The sequence below is a fragment of the Symphalangus syndactylus genome, chromosome 10 (genome assembly GCF_028878055.3).
Source record: "Symphalangus syndactylus isolate Jambi chromosome 10, NHGRI_mSymSyn1-v2.1_pri, whole genome shotgun sequence".
Taxonomy (NCBI): Eukaryota; Metazoa; Chordata; class Mammalia; order Primates; family Hylobatidae; genus Symphalangus; species Symphalangus syndactylus.
In genome coordinates this window covers 110,529,283-110,548,954 of record NC_072432.2, presented here as the reverse complement: position 1 = coordinate 110,548,954, position 19,672 = coordinate 110,529,283, and the positions used below count along the sequence as shown (strand labels likewise).

At 35.7% G+C, this 19,672-nt stretch overlaps 1 protein-coding gene across 37 annotated transcripts in view; it reads left to right on the top strand.

Annotated features, from left to right (window-relative positions):
- TBC1D5 (TBC1 domain family member 5) overlaps positions 1 to 19,672 on the top strand; it is a 598,207-nt gene that overhangs the window by 489,764 nt on the left and 88,771 nt on the right. For all 37 annotated transcript variants that reach the window (XM_063611375.1, XM_063611384.1, XM_055295545.2 and 34 more), the window contains one exon: positions 2,178 to 2,263. In XM_063611375.1, coding sequence (XP_063467445.1) covers positions 2,178 to 2,263 — 86 coding nt within the window. The remainder of the gene's footprint in view (positions 1 to 2,177; positions 2,264 to 19,672) is intronic.

Genomic DNA, 19,672 nt, shown 5'->3' with positions numbered 1-19,672 from the left:
CTACTAGAAAATTTTTAATTATAGGTGAAATTTATATTTGTGACCCACTGTTGGACAGTGCTGGTCTAGATCCATCTATATGTCTGTATATTTATGTTTTAGAAACATCACTGTCTTCCCAACAGAAAAGAATAACTTTCAACCATAACCTCTGATTTTATTTTCTTAACATTTCAAATGCTGTTTTTCAACATCATCTTTTGATTCTTTTTTTTGTTTCCAGTACAGTGGTACTTTAAACTACCTCTCCCTTTGATACCAGTAAGTCTCCGAGGAATTTAAATAGGCCTCAGTGAAAGCAATACTTGAGCCTCATTTATATGTTCAAGTTAGATCATTATTCCTAATAATGGCTTTAAGTGCTTAGATAGATCAGCACTCTGTGTCTTGAATTGCTTGTCATTTCTTTATAAAGATGTTTCAAGTAATTGCTCCATGTGATCCCTTCTTTTCATTATTTTATGGCAAAAAGTAACATAATCCTTTATTAGTTTGTTGGAAGTCAGAGAAAAAGCGTCTTTTTTTATTAGCAAAAACAAAATGTATTTCCAGGTACTGAGAATAAAGAACAAAATTAGTCATGAGCGATAGTCCTGCAAAAGTTAATTTTTAAAATACATCATGAATGCACTGTCAATCTGCCAGTGGCCTTAACCTCTGTTTTATTTTCCCATTATACTTGGGTCCAGGTTGTCATCAGCTACCATGAGAAAACCTATGTAATTCCTAGAGAGAGAAAAGTTGCACTGTTAGACTTAATAGTATGGTAGTCATGGAAGCATCAGTTATCTTCATCAAGGCAATTCAGATTTGATTATTGTAGAACTGTGTTGAATACCAAACCAGTGGAGTAGTAGCTGGAGCTAAATCAAGGGATTGTCATTTTTGTCAGATGATTAGGGCTGGCTTGGAAGAGATATGAAAGGGTTGAGCTGTATAAATATTCTCTTTTCAGCAGAAAAAGAAAAGGTCCATCATGGCCATTAAATGCGGCTTGTTAGCTTGATGAATTTCAAACTGTTTAACCTTAGCAATTATATCCCCCCGCAACTCCCCCGTGCCTGCATGCAAGTGTATCAGTGCCTTGGAATTATGTCTCCAAGGACTGATATCTACGCATATTGGTAATTTTCTATTAAGATAATATGCAGCTTTTCCGTGTCCAGATACGTATCTCAAAGGAAGTGCATGCCTTGGTTCAAAAACCTAATTATTAACTTGAATTATATGCCCAGGTAAACATTAGAACACATTTATTTATAAGGTTTTTAAAACTTTTTATGGTAAATATATGTAATTTAACATTTTAGAGATTATGGTATTCATTTAAACTATGCTGTAAACATGATTGGTTTTTGTAAAGCAAAAGTATATTTGTTTAATTTTTCCTTGCCTGTGAGGGATTTGAACATGTAAATAATAGATATCTTTAAATAATAGCAACACATATAAACAGACATAGTGGACCTAATGATTCAAGGACATTTCTGCAATGTTTATAAATAATGTTGCATTCTAGAAAGGGCAGTGTTTTTGCTGCTTTTGTGAAAATGTGCATTGGTCAATTTGCTTTTGTATAATAATGGTTATCCTGGTAATATTTCTACTTCCTGGCATATTTTGGGCATTTATTAAACTCATAAATAAGGATAGATGACATAGAAATTGCTAACTTTAAAAGAATTGCTGAATTCTGAAATAACTCATTTTGGAACAAGAAGGTCTCAGTGTGCCATCTAGTGGACACATTTAGCATTCTGGTCATAAAAAACTAATGACTGTCTTCCCCTGAAATGCAGTTACTTTGACACCTTGTGTCTCTCCATCCCTTGGCATAGTTTGTGGTTGTGTTACCTCTCATATAGTTTTTAGATGTTGTCATAATTTTATTCATCATATTTTAGGAAAGCTATATTTGAAAATTTTATTTTGAAGTCATCAGAAATCTAATGATGAATAAATCTATGTTAACTATGAGAGAGGAAAAAATAAATAATTTTTGTGTTTAATCAGAACTAAGGAATAATTTAATAAAAGCAAAACCTAATCACACTAATTATTAAACTTTATATTATATTCTTTTCTGAAGGGATATTAAAATGATCATTGCTGTCCTCTTATATGTTAATGGATTAAATCATTTAACTAGCTTTTTAAAAATGTATTTTTTTCTTTAGAGAAATCCAAGACCAGTGACTTATCAGTTACATCCAAATTTAGATTATTACAAAGCACGAGGAGCAGACCTCATGAATAAAAGCCGGTAAGTCCCCTTTTTCTGATGATAGTTATAAATCACAAAGGTAGTCTCTGAGATCATCAGGAAATTTTACATATTACTGAAAACAATTTTCCACATTTTAGCATATGTACATAAGGCTAATGTACATAAGGAATCTTTGTTAAATAAATTACCCAAGTTATTTTAAAGGCATAAAAAATGCTATAAATTGATGTCAATGGTAAGACGAAAAATAAATATGAGAGTACTTGTTACAATTTGAAGTTAGGCAACTTCATTTTTCTAACATGAATAAACTTGCATAAATTGTGCCTAGTTGTATAATATCTTTCTAGATTTTTGCTGTTGATTGAAAAGAGACAGTTTTATAATATATTTTTAAATTATTTCAGTAACAAAATTAAAAATATGTTTCCCAACTGTCTTTAGAACTACACAATAAGCTTATAAATGCATCTTGTGTGTACATTTGTGATTGCATACATAGAAATTTTAAGGGTCACTGTAGGAATAAAAAACATTAAAATCCTACTTTTTAAAGAAATTAACATTGGCAGAAAGGGTTGATGAATGGTTTTGTTCTTTCATAATACCATATTGAGATGTCTCAAGAGTTAACTTGTCAAACCAGAATCATTTCAAATTAGAATGTAATTTCAAAGTTTACTCTGGAAGACTAAAATGTTAGTAATGATAAATGCTGCCAAGTTGTCCGAATTTTCTTCCTCAAGCATTTTGCCTATGTGTTAGCTCTTCTTCAGTAGAATTCCAACAGCCTAAATATACATTTATGGAATACATATACACAATGTGTTCTGCTGTTACTGGAGAGTTAAAAATAAGTTATAATTCCTGCTGCATAGGAACTCATAGTCTAAGGGATGAGAAGAAGTTTACAACAAAATGGCTAAATTTAAACTTGAAATTTGAACCTTGTCTTAGTGTAATGTTGTTATAAAACTACCCATCTCTGATTGAAATCTGTTTGCCCCATATATTGATGTACCGTGCAATTATGAAACCAGTTCTGTAGCTCATGAGACTTGTCTAAAGCTCTTTTCTGTTTGTTCATTTCATCTGAGTCTTGTTACACAAATAAAAATTTATTTGCTATAGTCACTTGATCATTCAACCCAGTTTTAATGACTGCCAGATTGATTATTTTAAACACAGGAGATGCCCAGTAAAAACCCAGACCAAAATCCCTGCCTTCAGTAGTCTTACACCCTAGTCACTTATATTTCTTCCCATTATGTCAAATATTTAGTTTTGTTACATTTAAAAGAACAAAGTATGTTAGTCTTTTTCTTTATACAAGACCTTTTTAGCTGGAATCCTTTGTCTTCTCCTCCCTCCCAACCCCCACAAGATTATTTTTTACACAACAGCCAAGTAAATGTCAGTTTATAACAGGTTATGTCATACCTCCACGTAAACATTTCCAAAGGCTTCCTATTGCCACTGGCAATCCAGTCTTCTTCCTGAAGCCCTTTCCTATCTCTTTGACCTTATCTCCTTCCACTCTCTCCTTCTCTTCATTCTCATGCTATGGCCACATCAGCCTTCTCTGTTATTTGCCCTTGTTTAGGGCCTGTGCACCTAACTCTTCCCTCCTGCTAGAGCACTTCTGCCACCCCCATCTTCCCATGCCTCTTCATGATTTAAAGCTCAGCCTAAATGTCATCTCAGAGAGGCCACTCTTAACACTCTTAACCTCCTGCCTGTCTTCACCTCCCCTATTCACTCTATCCCATCTTCATGAACTGAAGTTATATAATTCATTTGTGTATTTATAATCTGTCTCCCCAATGTCTCCACTAAAATCTAAGCACCTGAGGGCAGGCTTTTGTCTTACTCACCACTTCATGGCACCTAGGACAATGATAACTGGTATAGGGAAGGCACTCAACACATATTTGTTATATGAATTTTTTGAAATATTTTCAACACCTTTTTCTCCACCACAGGAAATGTATTGTACCCATTATTTTCTCCCCTTCATGATTTTCTTCTCTTTAGCCTTCTCTCCCTGCATTTTTCTTCTGCAAAATGTTGGTTTTGTTATATATATATGTATCCTTTTAAATACATTGAGATTCTTCTGCAAAGTATCTCTTGAAGATTGGAAGGAAGACTTTTTGTCATCTTTTGCAATTGCAAAGCTTAACACTGAAATTCAACTAAACAAAATGTAGTAATTGAAGCAGAAGACGTCACAGCTCAGTAAGCAAGGAAATAGTTAATAGACGGTGCTGGGAAAATTGGCAAATCTTTGAAAAAGTATCAACCACACACAAAAATAAATTCCAAAGTGCACTGAGACAAGCAAACATAAAAATAAAAATGCAAGTGCTTATCTGACCAATAATCTGACCAATAGTTACTTGAAGACTTCTAAATCTTAAATTTTTTTTTTTGTTTTTTTTTTTGTTCGTTTGTTTGTTTGAGAAGGAGTCTCACTCTGTCGCCCAGGCTGGAGTGCAGTGGCGCTATCTCGGCTTACTGCAAGCTCCGCCTCCCGGGTTCACACCATTCTCCTGCTTCAGCCTCCCAAGTAGCTGGGACTACAGGCTCACTCTGCCATGCCCGACTAATTTTTTGTATTTTTAGTAGATGGGGTTTCACCGTGTTAGCCAGGATGGTCTCAATCTCCTGACCTCGTGATCTGCCCACCTCGGCCTCCCGAAGTGCTGGGATTACAGGTGTGAGCCACCGCGCCCGGCCTAAATCTTATTTTTAAATTTTTAATTGGCAAATAATAATAGTGTGAAGATTTTTTAACCTTAAAAGTAATGGAGAAAATCACAAAGGAACAACTAATGGATTTTACTATACAACACATATTTTAAAGTAGATATGTCAAAAATAAACTGAATCAAAAGACAAATCAAAAATTAGGAAAATATTTGTAGTGGATATAACTGACAAAATATAATATCATTAATGTATGAAGAATTTAGGCAGTTCAATAAGAAACACAGGATCTGGCCGGGTGCAGTGGCTCGCATCTGTAATCCCAGCACTTTGGGAGGCCAAGGAGGGCAGATCACGAAGTCAGGAGATTGAGACCATCCTGGCCAACATGGTGAAACCCCGTCTCTACTAAAATACAAAAAATTAGACGGGAGTGGTGGCACGAGCCTGTAGTCTCAGCTAATCAGGAGGCTGAGGCAGTAGAAACGCTTGAACCCAGGAGGCGGAGGTTGCAGTGAGCCGAGATCGTGCCACTGCATTCCAGCCGGGGCGACAGAAACACAAGATCCTCAAAAAAAAACACAAGATCTCAAAAAAAAGAAACACAAGATCCTATCTAAGTGGCCGTTCCATCTCTTGCCATGGTCTGCTGAATCCTCTTCTTACTCCAAATATTGGAACAGCCCCAACCCCACACTTCATTTCTTCTCTGTACTCATTCCTTTTAGGATTTCAACTCAGTTCATGGCCTACAGATGGGTCCTTAATTTATGTCTTCAGTTTTACCCATCCTTTGCTGCTTACTAATATTTTCTCTTGGATGTCCCATATGCAGCTTAAATTTAGTATTTTTGAAACAGAACTGTTGATTCTACTCCCACACTCACATGCCTGTTATGCCCACAGTGTTTCTCACAATAGATACCAAACTTTGTTTCTCTTTGACTCCAACCTTTTTCCTTTCTTGGCCTTAATCTGGAATGAGTGTAACAGCTTTTTCTTCTAGTAAATCATCAAACCTAATTGATAGTCTTGGGACCCCCACACGGTAAAGACAAAGGGTAGGCAAAGATTTCTTATACAGGAAACAAAAAGCACTAGAAAAGATAGATAAAATGAACTTAAAGTTTTTTTGTTCATCAGAATATGCCATTAAGAAAAAGAACAGGCAAGTCACATACTTGGGAGTAATATTTTTAATACATATATCCCGAATATATAAAGAATTTTTGTATGTCAGGAAAAATACAACATAGGCAAAATACTTCCACAGCCTCTTCACAAAAGAAGATATAAAAATCATCAATATGCTATGAAAAGATGTTCAACATTAGTCATCAGGAAAATGCAAATTAAACCACAATGAGATAACATTTCACACCAACTATATAATGGATAAAATAAAATAAAAAATTGACAGTAGCAAATGTTGGCAAGGATGTGGAACAATTAGAACCCTCATATATTCCTGATGTGAGTAGAAAAGGTATAACTACTTTGTAAAATGGTTTGGTAATTTCTTATGAAGTTAAACATATGTCCTATAATATAGCAGTTTAATTTCTAAGTGTTTATCTGAGGGAAATAAAAACACATATCCAAAAGCCACAACAAACAACATTGAAACAGAATGTTCACAGCAGCCTTATTCATAATACCCCAAATCTGGAAATAACCCAATCTCCATCAACAAGACACCAGATAAACAATTTGTGGTACATTCAAATAATGGAATACTACTCAGCTGTAAAGGAATGAACTAGAGTTGTTCCTGGGGGAGTTGATTCCAGGGCCACCTGCATATACCCAAATCCACGTGTACTCAAGTCCCATAGTCGGCTCTCTCATATAGGAACCTGCATATATGAAAAGTCAGCCTTCTATATACATGAATTTCACATTCGTCTGTCTGCATTTGGTAGAAAAAAATCTGCATATAAGTGCACCCGCGTAGTTCAAACCTGTGTTGTTCAAGGATTAAGTATACTGATATATGCAATAACATACATGCATCTCATAAACATTATGCTGAACAAAAAATGCTAGTCAGAGAAGAGTGCATATTGTATTGTTCCATGTATATGAAGCTCGAGAACAGGCAGCTAGCATGTGATGATAGAAATCAGAAAGTAGCTACCTCAGGATGAGGGTTTGGAATTGACTCTAAAGGGACATGAGGGAATTTGGAAGTAATAGAAATGTTCATTCTAGGTATAATATTTGGGATGGTGGTTATACAGGTGTACACAAGTGTCAAAACTCATCAGATTGAACATTTAAGATCTGTATATTATATATAAATTATATCTAAGTTTTGTTTTATAAAAAGAAAAAGGTGTGTTTGCTCTGGACTAGATAGGAGACAATGTTACTATTTTACCTAAATTGGTTAAGAATTACCAACTCTCTTCAGAAAAAGCACTTTAGATATAGATGATTTTATACCACAAATGCTTAGTTATTTGAACACAAAAAATCATAAAGTTGTATTTATGTAGCCATCAGTGTCCTTTGAAATTCTGATCAACAAATTACTAATACTGATAACCATGGACTCCTCGGCTTCATGGCTTGGAGAACATTATTAGCATATTATTTCTTTACTGTAACTTAGCAATAAAACATCTGAAAAAAATACAGTCATTATAGAAGTAAATAGAATTAAGCATTTAAAAAATCTTACTGACCATATAAAATGGAAGTTGTTCAGGAGAATCTTATAATGCTTTTTAGGTTTCAAAACAGTATGTATTTATTCAATCATTAAACTAAATATTTATTGAATACTATAGACAGTGCCAGACACTGTGTTAGGCCCTGGGAATATGATGAGTCTAAGACCCACACCCTGACATCAAGGATGTTTAGACTTATGTGAGATACCACTCTTAGGCATATGGGTTACTCCACAATTGAAGCTAACAAGTATTCATTCATTTCACAAATGCTTTAATTTCTTCTCTGTGCCAGGTATTGAGAGAACATCAGTGAAAAAGATAGATGTGGTGCCTGTTCTCACAGAGCTCAGGTTCTAGTATAAGATTATAGTCATTGGAAGAATCTTTGTGCACCCTGGGAAACTGCACTTTTCCAGGACATTCTGTTTAGGCCAGCCCGTGAGAGGAGGACTCCTAAGCTGAGGCAGATCCTGATCCCTGGTAGAGATGGAGAATTGTTGGCCGCTAGGCTTTCTTGGGGTAAGAATAGTTACCATTACTCCACAGACACATGGAATCCTGCTGAGGAATGCGGATACATCTTAAATGCCCAGGAAACCCTCCTAATAAGAATCTTCTTTCCCTAGATCCTGGCTTCCTCTTACATGTCAGGCAGGGGTCCTGACTAGCAGCCTTCTACAGAGGACCTACATGCCAGGATTAAAATTCTGGAATCTTTCATCATCAATATCAATGAAGCTATTTAGGCTCTGTCAGGGGGCAGAGGAAAACTGGGATAGTTAGCATAGAGAATGTTATTTCTGATCTGCTGGAGGGAGAGATCAAAGAACTAATCTTGGTGTCTTCCATCTCTGTTAAATTTCAATTTAATCAAATGGAATACCTGATTTTGGTTGTATAAAATTGCTTAAGCAAGTTAACATACCTATAGTTGTGGAGTCTGTAAAAAGCCATCACTAGATAAAGTGACATACTCTTGAGGCAGTACTGACAGCTCAGCTACCATTTATTTTATCACCTCTTCATAGGAGAAAGAATTTTACTTTTGAAAAATGGTGTCATTTTCAAAACAGAAAATCCATGAATGTTCTGGAATAAAGAAAATATGAGATTCTACTCTGTAGGAGATTGCAGACTTTTAAAAAAAAATTCTGTGACTATTCAATTGAGCATTTCAGTAGTCACAGATTGTTAAATAAGTTAGATGGATCTTTCTGAAGACTGGTCACAATTTAAATGTACTTTTTTAATAGCAGCAATTTCTGGTTATTTAAGGACAAAATTGGAATAAGATTTTAGTGTTAAATTGTCATTCCAAGCTTTCTGAATGAATAGGAAAATGTCAATTCCCATTTTTAAAAAGAAATGTGCAAGTAAGTTAAATCAGAGCAAAGTGAGTATTATCCATACACGTAATGGAAAATCTACCACTAAAATACCTAGGCAGTTGCTTTTAAAGACTTAATTATAGCAATCCGTGGTGAAGCAGAGAAGAGAAATCAGGCTTCTTGATTTTTAGAGATATTCTTATCCATGAAATCACATGTCATCTTTGCATCCTCTTTCCTTATTTGGATATGCAACACAAATAAAAGCCCATTGCCATAGATGTAGCAGGTATTAGCCCCCTGCTTTCCATGTGTGTGCCTGTCTCTTGTCTAACCTCTACTTCCTAATCGCTTCTGCGGGAAGGTTTCCCGTGAGTATATATATTCCCTCTAGATCATCATTACTTCCCCTCTTGCATGACAGCCCCAATGCACCAACTCTTTAATAGCCTCCAAACAGCCAAGGAAATAGTAGCAAGGCCAATAATGGCTAAAGAGCCAAGCCTGGTGAAAGCATCGTAGGCCTTAAATAGCTTAACAGGAACTTTATCAATGGTTCCACAGCTACAGTGGTTTTTTTTTTACCACAGATAAAAGAGTGGACCATGATGAACAAATCGCCAGGGAATAATATGGGTTATAAGGGCTGCATATAGAAGTGGAAGAACTCTTTGGTAAGATTATCAAGCTTGTTTCCGTTCATACTCCCTCACTGGTGACTTAAGGAAATACAGGCACTTTTACCAGTGCTTGCTCATTAATTATTAATTTGCTAGTAGGAAAGGTGCTAATAAGAAAGGTGAAACTTTTTGTTGCTTCAATTTTCATTTCTTTGACTAATTGTGGATTTGAACTGCTTTGTAAATGTTTATTTGTGCTGCTTGCAATTCTTGCATTTAGTGCCAACCAGACAAACATTGAGTTTATATTTTAATGCAAGAAACAATCAAAATATACCACAATAATTGTTTAAAGCTAAAAATAAGATCAGAAAGTGAGAATTTCTATAAGAAACACAAAACCAATAACAAAGCAAAGAGACAGAGTAAAGGAGTTCATTATTTTAAATAGAGTAGTCAAAGTGAGTGTCTCTAAAAAGATGCTATTTGAACAGAGACTGAATAGTGAGTGTGTCACGTGGATTCTTGGGGAAGAACATTTCCCGTTACAGGAAAATGCAAGTACAAAGCTTCTGAAGTGGAAAAATGATTCTGTGCTTCAGGAATAGTAAGCAGGCCAGTATGGCTGGAGCCCAGTGAACAACAGGCAAGGGTGGTAGCAAATGACATTGGTAGTAAATGAGGTTGGAGAGATAGTAGGAGGCTAGATCATGTAGGGCTTGCCTTACAGGCCATTGAAAATGCTTAGGGTTTTATCCTAAGATTTTTGGGAATTCACCAAAGGGCTCTGAATGGTGGAATGATATGATCTGACTTAAATTAGTCTGGGTGCTGCGTGGAAAATCGTCTATAAGGAGGAGAGGAAACAGAGACTAGTTAGGAGATGAGCAACAAGATTAGCAATGATATGGTAACATATGGTAACATGGTATTGGCAGTGCAGAGAGAGAAAAGTGATTTGTTTGAGTATATATTTTGACTAGCATTTGCTGATGGACCCGATGTGTAATGTAAGAGAAAAATAGGAGTCAAGGGCAATTCTGACTGGGGATTATTACAAGCACTGGGTAACTGTGTATTATTACAAGCACACCTCATTTTATTGCATTTTTTACATATTGAAGGTTTGTAGCAACCCTGCACTGAGCAAGTCCATCAGCACTGTTTTTTCAATAGCATGTGCTCACTTTGTCTCTGTCATATTTTGGTAATTCTAGCACTATTTCATATATGTTCAGTATTATACCTGTTAAGATGATCTGTAATTAGTGACCTTTGATGTTAATCTTGTCATTGTTTTGGGGCACCATGAACTGCACCCATATAAGACAGCAAATTTAATCAATAAATACTGTGTGTGTTCTGACTGCTCCACCAACTGGCTCTTTCCTCATCTTTCTCCCTTTCCTTGGGCCTCCCTATTTCTTGAGACTTGGTAATACTGAAATTAGGCTGTATTAGGCCATTTTTGTGTTGCTATAAAGAAATACCTGCGGCTGGGTAATTTATAAAGAAAAGATGTTTAATTGGCTCACAGTTCTTCAGGCTGTACAAGCCTGGTGCTTCTGCTGGGCTTCTAGGGAGGGCTCAGGGAGTTTTACTCGTGTGAACTCAGAGCAAGAGCTCACTTATCACCAATGGGATGGCACCAAGCCATTCATGAGGGGTACACCCCCATGATCCAGACACCTCTCACTAGGCCCCACCATCAACACTGGAGACCACATTTCAGCATGAGATTTGGAGGGAAAACATATTCAAACCATATGATAGACCAATTAATAACCCTATAATAGCTTGTAAGTGTTCAAGTGAAAGGAAGAGTTACACATCTCTCGCTTTATATCAAAAACTGGAAATGTTGAAGCTTAGTTAGGAAGGCATGTCAGAAGCTGAAATGGGTCAAAAGCTAGGTCTCTCGCACTAAACAACCAAATCATGAAAACAAAGGAAAAGTTTTTGGAGGAAATTAAAAGTGCTACTCCAGTGGACACATGAATGATCAGAAAATAAACAGCCTTATTGCTGATATGGAGAAAGTTTGAGTGGTCTGGATAGACAATCAGATCAGTCACAACATTCCCTTATGCCAAAACCTAATCTAGAAGCAAGGCCCTAACTCTTCAATTCTGTAAAGGCAGAGAGGGGTGAGGAAGCTGCAGAAGAAAAGGTGGAAGCTAGCAGAGATTGATTAAGGAGATTTAAGGAAAGAAGTTGTCTCCATAACATTAAAGTGCAAGGTGAAGCAGCAGGTACTGATATAGAAGCTGCAGCAAGTTATCCAGAAGATGTAGCTATGATAATTGATAAAGGAGGCTGGCTACACTGAACAACAGATTTCCAGTATAGATGAAACAGCCTTCTACTGGAAGATACTGCAAAGGACTTCCATGGCCAGAGAGGAGGATCAGTGCCTGGCTTCAAAATTTCAAAGGGCAGCCTATCTCTCTGTGTCACTGTTGAGACCTACTGTTCAGAAAAAAATATTCCTTTCAAAATATTACTTCTCACTAACAATGCACCTGGTCACCCAAGAGCTTGCACCCAAGCATTAATCAAGGAGATTAATGTTGTTTTCATGCCTGCTAATACAATATCTGTTCTGCAGCTCATAGGTCAAGAAGGAATTTTGACTCACAGGCCTTATTATTTAAGAAATACATTTCATAAGGCTATAGCTGCCATAGATAGTGATTCCTCTGATGGTTCTGGGCAAAGTAAATTGAAAGCCATCTGGAAAGGATTTACCATTCTGGATGCCATTAACAACATTCATGATTCATGGGAGGATGTCAAAATATCAACATTAAAAAGAGTTTGAAAGAAGTTGATTTTAGAAGAAGTTGATTTCAACACTCATCGATGACTTGGAGGGATTCAAGATATCATGCCGGGGCGCAGTGGCTCACGCCTGTAATGCCAGCACTTTGGGAGGCCAAGGCAAGCAGATTACCTGAGGTCAGGAGTTCGAGATCAGCCTGGCCAATATGGTGAAACCCTGTCTCTACCAAAAATACAAAAATTAGCTGGGTGTGGTGGCGGATGCCTTTAGTCCCAGTTGCTCGCAAGGCTGAGGCAGGAGAATCGCTTGAACCCGGGAGGCAGAGGTTGCAGTGAGCAGAGATTGCACCACCACACTCTAGCCTGGGTGACAGAGTGAGACTCCGTTTAAAAAAAAAAAAAAATTAGTGGAGGAAGTAACCACATAGGGTGAAAATAGCAAGAGAACTAGAATTAGAAGTGGAGCCTAAAATTGTGGCCAAATTGCTGCAGTCTCATGATAAAACTGTAACAGATGAAGAAAGTTCTTACAGATGAGTAAAGTGGTTTCTTAAGATGGAATCTACTCCTGGTAAATATGCTATGAACATTGTTGAAATGACAGCAAAGCATTTAAAATATTACATAAGCTTGATTGATAAACCAGTAGTAGGGTTTGAAAGGATTGACTCCAATTTTAAAGAAGTTCTGCTGTGGGTAAAATGCTGTCAGATAGCGTCATATGCTATTGAGAAACCTTTCTTTAAAGGAAGAGTCAATCAGTGTGGCCAACTTCACTGTTGTCTTATTTTAAGAAATTGACACAGCCACCCCAACATTCAGTAACTACCACCCTGATTAGTCACAAGCCATCAACATTGAGACAAGACCCTCCACCAGCAAAAAGCTTAAGACTCACTAAAGGCTCAGATGATCATTAGCATCTTTTGGCAATAAAGTATTTTTTTAATTAGGATTTTTCCTTTTTTTAGACATAGTGTTATTGCACACTGCATAGACTGCAGTATAACGTAAACAGAACTTTTATGTTTACTGGGAAACCAAAAAATTTGTGTAATTCACTATTGTGATACTTGCTTTATTACAGTGGTCTAGAACAGAACTCATAATAACTCTGAGGTATGCCTGTACAAACTTTCAGTTGTCCTCTCCCAGTGGAGTGCTTAATTCTCCCAGCAAGATATATGACCACACATGCAAAGTGTTGCCAAGTAGAGCTGCTCACCTAAGCCTTGGTGTCCCCCAGGATTTTTTATTGGGAGTCAGTCATGTAGGTATGGAATGCCCATGTGACTAACCTTACCTACCCAGTCTCCAATTCCTGCCCAGAGAGGTCAGACTGATACAATGTGACCCAGGACCCAGGTGAAAAAAAACAGGTGTTTACCATAAATCCCATTGTTAGTGTAAACAATTTGGTGTGACCCAAGGCCCAGATATACAGAAACGCTCTTATCAGGCAGGATATTCCAAAGGCTTATAGGTTATCTCCCAGGAATCAGTCAAGGGCCAGTCCTTTGAAAGGTACAGGCTTTGGGCAGCACAGGTATGCTGAGTTAACCCTTTACTGTACAGTCAAAGATAGTCTCTTGTTTTCATCTAAAAGTTGTGTGGTTCTACCATTTGTGTTTAAATTTATGATCCACCTCAAAGTAATTTTTGTGTGTAAAATGAGGTAAAGGTTGAGGTTCATCTTTTTCAAGATAGATACCCAGCTGTGTAGCAATATTTGTTAAAAAGTCTTTTCTTTCTCTACTGAGTTAAATTGGATCATTGGTTGAAAATCAACTGGCCATATATGTGTGATCCATTTCCGCACTCTGTTTATTCTCTGGTAACACAGTGGCTTAATTATATAACTTTATAGCAAGTCTTGATTTTAAGTAGGCTGAGTCCTTCAACTTTGTTCTTTTTTATTACCTTCACTATTCTAGTTCCTTTGCATTTTCATATAAATTTTACAATCAACTTTCCAATTTCTATAAAAATTGTTGGGATTTTGATTGGAGTTACATGTAATATGTATATCAATTTAGAAAGAACGATACTTCAACATTATTGAATTATCTAATCCATGAACATAGGCTATCTCATCCTTTAGTTAGGTCATCTTTAACTTCTCAGCAGTGTTTTATAGTTTTTTTAATTAAGAAAAAATATATTCCTTTGTTTTTCTACATATAATCTGTTCCTTTCTATGCCTGCATTTTAAAATGTGACTGTTTCATTTTGCAGACTCAAATGTTTCTTTATATTTTATTGGCTTCTGTACCCCTACCTTCAAACCATAACAGTTAATTCTTAGTATGTGTTTACTGCAGCTGTATTTTTTTTCAATTATGAAGACATATAGTGATTCTCAAAGTGGTAAAAGAGAGGTGAAGAGGGCAAAAACTTCCCAATATGTGAACATTTCAGGATTATATTCTCTTCCCTTCTCGTGTGTTAGCCTAGGCCAGAAAATCCCTAACACTCTAGAGATGCTGCTAGTGTGAACCATGGTTATTTATGGGAATGATTTCATATCCCTCAGATACAGGTGAGAAAATAATTCAAATAATAATTCAAATAGTTCAAATAAATAATTCAAATAATAATTCAAATAGTTCAAAACTACCACTCAAAATAGAAATCTCAGTATCTCTTCCTATATGTACATCTTGAGAAGTTTTATGATTTGATGCATCATGATTAATACATAATAGGTTATTATTTGTTATGTTAGTTTAATCAACATTATAAGTTGTATGTAGCCCCAGTTAGGTAAGCCCCACAGTCTAGCTTACGTCCACTCTGTCACCAGTGCCAACCTTTTTATTCCTAACAAACACTACTCCTTTTGCTGCTCATCATACAGACAAAAGTTTGCCTGCTGCACATAAAAGAATTAATCTTTATAGCTGAAAGGAAACATGTTTCCCTTGAAATTCAACTCTTAAGGAGTAAGTACTGACAAGCTAACCTTCATCATTTAGTTTTAATAAAGATCTTTAAGAATCTAGAGTTCCTTGAGATGAGGAGTGAGTTCACTTTCTAAAATAACAAACCTTACAGTATGGCAAGCAAATTAAAATTAGATATAGAAGTCTTTCATTGAAGTAAATTTGAAACACTCAACTTCAAAGTTACAGAATTAAGAACTTTAGAAACATTCCTTTTACAGAATTCAAAACCTTCAGCTTACGGATTTTTTGAGACCAGGTCTTGCTCTGTTGCCTAGACAGGAATGCACTGGTGTGATCACAGCTCACTGCAGCCTCAACCTCCCAGGCTCAAGCAGTTCTCCCACCTTAGCCCCTCAAGTAGCTGGGACTACAGGTGCACACCACCATGGCTGGCTTTTTTTTTTTTTTTTTTGTAGAGACAGGGTCTCACACAAGCCCAGGCTGGTCTTGAACTCCTGGGCTTAAACAGTTGTCCTTCCTCGGCCTTCCAAAGTACTGGGATTACAGGACTGAGTCACCACACCTGGCCTCTAACTTACAGAATTTTTAAATAGAAGTATATCCTGATTATTACCTTAGATGTTAGAATCATCTTGAAAGTATTATGTTGCAACTCGGATGAATGTTTTAAGTTTCCAAATAGATTGATATCTATAAGCATGGAAGAAATAAATATAAACCATAATCCACTCAGCAGATCAATAATGACAGAGTTAGAAGTATACAGGGGTGCAAAGAGAATATTGTTTCTATCTCCAAACCAGAGATACATAGATATATGTTTAGTGGCATCAATTTATTTTTTCCAAGTATCCCACTACATTAAATGTTTTTATGGTAGAAAAGAAGTATAGGTAGAACAATGTGAGAAAATGATAGAAAATGAGACTATGAAAGAAAGAAAAGGGAAGAGAATAGAAAAGAAAGATTTTTGGAAGGAAGATAAAGAGGAGGAAGGAAGGACAGAAGGAATGGAATGGAAACTGAAGGTGAAACTAAGGACACAGGGCAAATAGGCACCTTCATTTGGAGATGGGATTTGACTGGCATTTCTCAAGGTCCTATACTAGTATGCAAGCCTCTTATTTGGTCCTTTTATCGGAGTGATGTGATAAATGTGACAGTAGATGCCATTTGGCACTGCAGATCATAAACTCTTAGAGTTGGAAAGGGGCTTTCATTTAATACTGTCTCTCAGGCATGCCAGTACTAGAACTAGGCTGTGTATCTAAAGATTATTTTTCAATCTCTGCTTGCACAGTTCCAGGATTGGAGCCCTTACTTTTGTAAATGAAGCCTGTTTTATCACTAGATAAGATTTCCTATGTCATAGCTTTTGTAACTCACTTTTTTAACTTTTGTAACTCATCTCATTTCTAAGCCACACCAAAAAAGGGCTGCTTTCCCTCATGGCATCCCTCACTATATTGTATGTAGGACTTACTCCTCGGGTTTTGCAGTCATTCCTCTTCCAGCATAGTTTTCAGCTTCTCTACTGTTCCACTCCATTTATAAACACAACTCAATTCTTTCAGAAATTAATGCATTACCAAAGCTGATGGCCAAAGTTATACAGTATCTTCTGCAGTGTGAGGACTCATCTAGTATTAATGCAGTCCAAGTATCATAATTTTCTTCAGTATCGTCACTGTGAACTCATATTAGTCTTGTCAGCCAAACCAAACCCAATCAAAACATTAATGTTTGGGAGTTTTGAATTTTTTTAAATTTAAACTCATGTTATCCATGCCTTCTTGTTCTGTATGTAATGTGCAGTTATAAAAAGTTTTAAAATAGTTACATGAGCTTTTATCTTTGTTAAATTTTGTTTAATCTTTCATGCTAGCCTGTTGAGATTATTTTAAATTGCAAATTTTTTAGTCTTTTTTAAATTTTTGCTCTTACTACTGTTTTTAATTTGTACACAATGATTGTACACATTTTGGAGGTAGAGTGTGCTATATCGTACATGTATACAATATGCAGTGATCAAATCAGAATAATTAGCGTATCTGTCACCTCAAACATTTATAATTTACTTTATGTTGAAAACATTAAAATATTTGATTCTTTTATTTGACATATTGGGTGTCTCGTTAGCCTTTGGTCTGAAATTCAATAAGCACATATTTTCATTCTTCAAGTCACAAAATAGTAGAATTTTCAATCTAAAAATTACCTAAAATATCATAAAATTCAGCTCCCTTATTTTAGGATAAGGTAACTTGGGTCCAGACAGGATAAATAACTCTCTCGTGGTTACACAACTCATTAACAGAAGATTATGACCGTCCTAAAAGATGGATTGGTAACAAGTCTGTGAACCAAGTCTGAGACACATATAATCACCGGTAACACTTGGTGGGTGCTAGAATATTGAACAATATGCTTTGGGTAGAATTATTCCACTATATCTGAACATGCATTATTTCCATTATTATTTCCACAAGTACTGACATATCTTAACAAAATCTAACAGACCTTTCACACTATCAGATGAGAAGTAAAGTTGCCTTGGAATGACTTTTTAGTGAACCATGCTGTCTACTTATAATAAAAGATATTCATTTCCAAGTAATTAGTAAAAATATTTATATATATATCAGTTTATTTTCTAAATTGTGCTTTCCATAGTCGCTTTGAAAAATCAAAACATTTTCCCACTTCCATTCCTCCAATATTTCTGTTTTATTCAATAAACCCAGCCATCTGAAATTTTTAATTGTACCTAAATAACAAATGAGCCAACAAGCCTATTTAGAAAATGAGAGAAAACTTTCATGCTATTATTAAAACCAAGCATATGTGTAGCTTTAAATACTTTCATCAGAAAAGAGGGAGAATAAAGGATGAGTAAGTGAATGAATGAACGGAAGTATTCAACCTTAGAAAACACAAGGAAAAGAAATAACAAAAATATATATAAATTAGAATATAGAGAAAAATAATTTGAAATAAATTGAAGTGATTCTTTGACAAAAGTATAGCTAAGCATCTAATAAGATTTTATTGCAGAAAAAGTGAAATAAACAAATATTAGATATTTAATATCAAATCTAAAAAATAAACATAGAGGAAGAAAGGAGATGAACTAGAATGTTGTAAATATTTAGATCCAGGAGAGAAAAGGTTGTGGAGAATTTTTATAGAGGTGATAATGTGATAATGGTTTTTTAAAAGCTTCAGTAAGTTTATAGAAATGTAATAAAAACAGGCCATGACTGGCAACTACGAAGGCATTGGAGGACCTAGAAGCTCTTTCAGTAGAGTGCGGGTCAGAAAGCCAGGCTGCAAGACATCAAGTGGGCAATAAACGTCTAGGAAGAGATAGCCAAAATCACCTATTTTCATTCACAGTGTAGCCTGGAATTTCTTCACCTGCCTGTGAGGAACCAACCTCCTAGAATAGAAATTAATGCAAAACTTACCTTTTAAATATGTTACATTTGATTCTTTTAAGGTTGGAATATCAGATACTGTGTTGGTCTTAAGAACATTTTATGAGGTAATTTGTTTTTTATGTTGTTGTTTTTTTTTTTTTTTAACATTTATATCCTAGTATACTTGCAACTTTGTCCTGTAGATGCCCATGCAGTATGATAGCATGAATTAACACAACACAGAAATTGAGATCAGTTGACTGTGTTCTCTGCTAACTTTGTATAGTAATGCTTCTCACTAGAAGAGAATCCAATGTTAAGAAACTGAACATAAGCTCAACAATGAATTCAGGTCAGAATTGGGTTCTGGTACAGGTATTTTGAGGAGATTCTTGGATCTTCAGAAAGTTCACCTATTGGCACTGACTTAACTTGTTAAATGAGGTTGTGCCAAAAGTTAAGTTCCTGGCAGAATTTTAAAATAATCTCTCCTAAACAGTACTTTTTTTAAATAACAGTAGATAGACAATAGTAATGAAAGACTTCAATTACACAAAATTGGTTACTCATTAGATTTGATATTCAGTGTCTTGTTAACTCCAAATTCCTCTTGCTGTTTATTTCAACACTATTAACACATTGCACTCCATCTTTAATCCAATCTAATCCCTGCTGTCCATCAGATCTCTGACAACTACATTAATTTTCATTAATTTAGCACACATGACTTAATCATACACATCACAGCCATTAATAATTGTTGGAAGTTGTTTAATATTTCACAGGAAGAATTCTGCTGCTCATATTTCAGTTCTAAATTAGATAACTTTGGTATAAAAACTGTTACGCCTAGAAAAACAGACAAGCTCTGGACAGATTGCTTTCTCTGTATGACTTACAATTGCTTATATCCGGAAGACACATAATCACCTTCAATTGTTGTTTTGAAAAAAAATATTCTTCTAGAAGCTGTGGGTACCAGATGAGGGAGAACATGGTTAAAA